The sequence below is a fragment of the Apaloderma vittatum genome, unplaced genomic scaffold, assembly GCF_000703405.1.
Source record: "Apaloderma vittatum isolate BGI_N311 unplaced genomic scaffold, ASM70340v1 scaffold10162, whole genome shotgun sequence".
NCBI lineage: Eukaryota > Metazoa > Chordata > Aves > Trogoniformes > Trogonidae > Apaloderma > Apaloderma vittatum.
In genome coordinates, this window is record NW_009703057.1 from 1 (window position 1) to 2,919 (window position 2,919).

Sequence of the window (2,919 nt, forward strand, 5' to 3'; positions counted from 1 at the left end):
GGGTGGAGAGGCCTTACAGAGACCAGGGTAGCTGTATGAAAAGTGACAAGAGCAGGTACCAGACTCTGCACCTGGGACGGGGACATCCTGGCTGTCCGTACAAAACAGGGGCTGAGAGGCTGGAGAGCAGCCCCCAGAGGACAAGGCTTACAGAGACAGCTGAGGTCCCTTGGCTTGTCCAGCTTAGGGAAGAAGAAGGATTGCCTCCTCACAGTCCGCAGCTTCCTCAAGATGGGAGTGGAGGGGAAGGTGCTGATCTGCTCTCTCCGGTAACCGGCTGTAGGGCACGAGGAGATGGAGTGAAGCTGCGTTAGGGGAGCTTCAGTTTGGACGTTAGGAAAAGGTTTTTCACAGAGGGAGGTTGGTCACTGGAACTGGCTGCCCAGGGAAGCAGGTACGTACCTGACTTTTAAAGATTTTCAACTGAGAAAACATCATCCCCAAGGAATCTGTTTCACGCTTCCCCCTTTTTCCCTCCTTGCTGTCAGAAAATGTTTCCCTAATCTAGTGATAACTCATGTGCCTTATGGATTCTATAAGACAACAACACCTTGAACTTACACTTTCAGTTGGGTCTTCCATGGCTCGAACAAAATGACACGATTCAACAGTACACGAACGAACGGTTTCGGTCCTGCCTTCTCTGAACAAGCGTGTCATAGAGGCTTCATATGTTAAAGAAAACTTTCCCATGTCCTTGAAAAAGGAAAAAGAAGAACTCAGAAGTTTAGCCAGACTTAGCCCCTCTTTCTTAACCAATAGAACAAGGTAAGCTCACAGGATCTGAATCACTCCACAAATTAAATTCAACATCAAGTTTTTAGTGGCCTACAATTAGCAGTCTTACCTAAAGATAATAAAAGCAAAAATAAGATTAGTAGCAGGGTTTGATAAATGCTAATAGAACAACCAAACAAGCAGGGACCACCCTCTACATTTTATATTCAGCCTGCATCAGTTTATAACAGAAGCTGATTTAAACGCTATCAAAAATCTATTTGAAAGGTCAGTGGCTTCCTATATAACACAGCTGAGGTAGGTATCAGAGGTAGATGTAACATCCTTAAAAGTATTTTCAGGTAAAAGTTTGAAGTTCAGTTAATCGCATGGAGACCTGTGCCAGAATGTGCACAATCTACAGATTAAAAGCTGCCCGATGATGGAAGTTTACCTAACACAACTCTACCTTTCTAAAATACACAGCAGAACAGACTGTGAATGTCTGTTCAGTCTTAGATTAAGAGGACGTGCGTTCTAAAACAAATGAGGTGTGGGGGGAATCAAATTATTTGCCTTGTAGCTACCCTTACCAATGGCAGGAAAGACTTAAGTGGTGATAGCAGCCAGGAAATCTGGATGTTTTCAAAAAACCATTCAGAAATACTTCAGAATAAAAATAACTAAGTGCAGAACAGTGACAACTAGCAAGCAAAATGAAAAACATGCATGCTCCTGCACAGGTTCACAGAAGAGGTGAACCAACAGGGAAAACACAGGCCAGCACTTCTGTTAGTCCTGTTACTGAGTGTCTGTGACCACTGAAGTAGGAGTGACTCCAAAACTAAAAAGATAAGTTTAACGTTGTTTAGATTATAAACACAGCAACTAGAAGTTCCCTGTCTCTTCCTTTCAAGCCCAAAACGCCCAGGCACAGATCAACGAAACAGAAGAGAGATTTGCACAAGCATCAATACACCAACCTTTGGACAATCGCTTTCCAGCTCGTAAACTGTTCAGGGTTTGTGCCAATTTCCACCTCATGTCTTTAATAACCTGGCACAAGGTTACCCGAAAGCACTTGACCCAGTCAAAAGTTTTAACCACAGATGTGCTATACTGAATTCAGCGAGATTCCAGAGGCCAGAAGCAGTCTGTCCTACTTACCCGATAGTGAGCAAGCTGCAGGGCAAGCTGCACGAAGGCATCAGGGCTGGTTTTTGCTTTCTTTATTAGTCCCTTCCCAAAAGCATAAAAGGAAAATGAACAGAAGTCCACATCATCTGCCAGAGCTATGGCTGTGCTCAGAGAACTTGCAATCACTTCTTGACACTAAAATAAACAAGCAAATAAATACTTACAGGTACATACGTGCATGTGCATGACTTGGTGGGCATTGAGAGAACTGTTGAAGAAGTGCAAGTGTTTTTAACTGATAAATAAGAAAAGGTGCCTCTTTGTGTGCCAGAAACATTATCTAAATAATGTCCCTTCAGAGAAAGAGAAGCTGTCTTTGCCAGAAAGTTAAAATGCAAAAAGCTAGTAAAAAATAAGTTAAGGCAATAAACATCTAGAGCCCCAAAATTACACTTAAAAAACCCAAACCCCAAACACTGGCATTAAGGCTGTTCAGGTCACTAGAACACAAAAAATGGCAATAGTTGCATGGCTTACAATCTGGCGTGCATGCTTAACTAAACATATCCCCAACCATTAGCTTTTTATTTATAATTAAAATCCAAATAGGTAGGGGCAATTCATCTTCAACTGAGGCAAAAAAAATAATTTTAAAAAAGATAAAATCAAATCTTATTAGACATGTACAGAATTTTGAACACAAAGACACAGCTAATCTCAAGGAATATGAGAGCATTCGTTGTGACAATAGTAACGAACCCTCAGTAACTTAAAACTTTTTAAATACAATTACTGTTTAAAGCAGGTGGCTACTTCTTTTTTGACATGTTGCCAACCAAGAAGCTTCTCGTAAAAAGTTGGCATTTCCTAGCCAGAATTTTCAAAGAGTGATGTTAAAAGGCCCTGATATCTTTTTAAGTAAACTGAGTGATGTCCACACATGAAATACACACCTTGCAGGGCTCAAAGGAATTTAAAGCTGATTTATAGGGTTCTCAGTAATCACTTAAATGATTTCACAGAATCACGGAACAGTTTGGGTTGGAAGTGACCTTAAAGATCATG

At 41.2% G+C, this 2,919-nt stretch overlaps 1 protein-coding gene across 1 annotated transcript in view; it reads right to left on the reverse strand.

The window, feature by feature from the left end:
* Positions 1-561: 561 nt before the first annotated feature.
* CPT1A (carnitine palmitoyltransferase 1A (liver)) overlaps positions 562-2,919 on the reverse strand; it is a gene marked incomplete at its 3' end in the record, with an annotated part of 17,270 nt that continues 14,912 nt past the window's right edge. The window contains exons 13-14 of the mRNA XM_009864471.1: positions 1,885-2,049; positions 562-696 (exon numbers count right to left, since the gene is read on the reverse strand). Coding sequence (XP_009862773.1) covers positions 562-696; positions 1,885-2,049 — 300 coding nt within the window. The remainder of the gene's footprint in view (positions 697-1,884; positions 2,050-2,919) is intronic.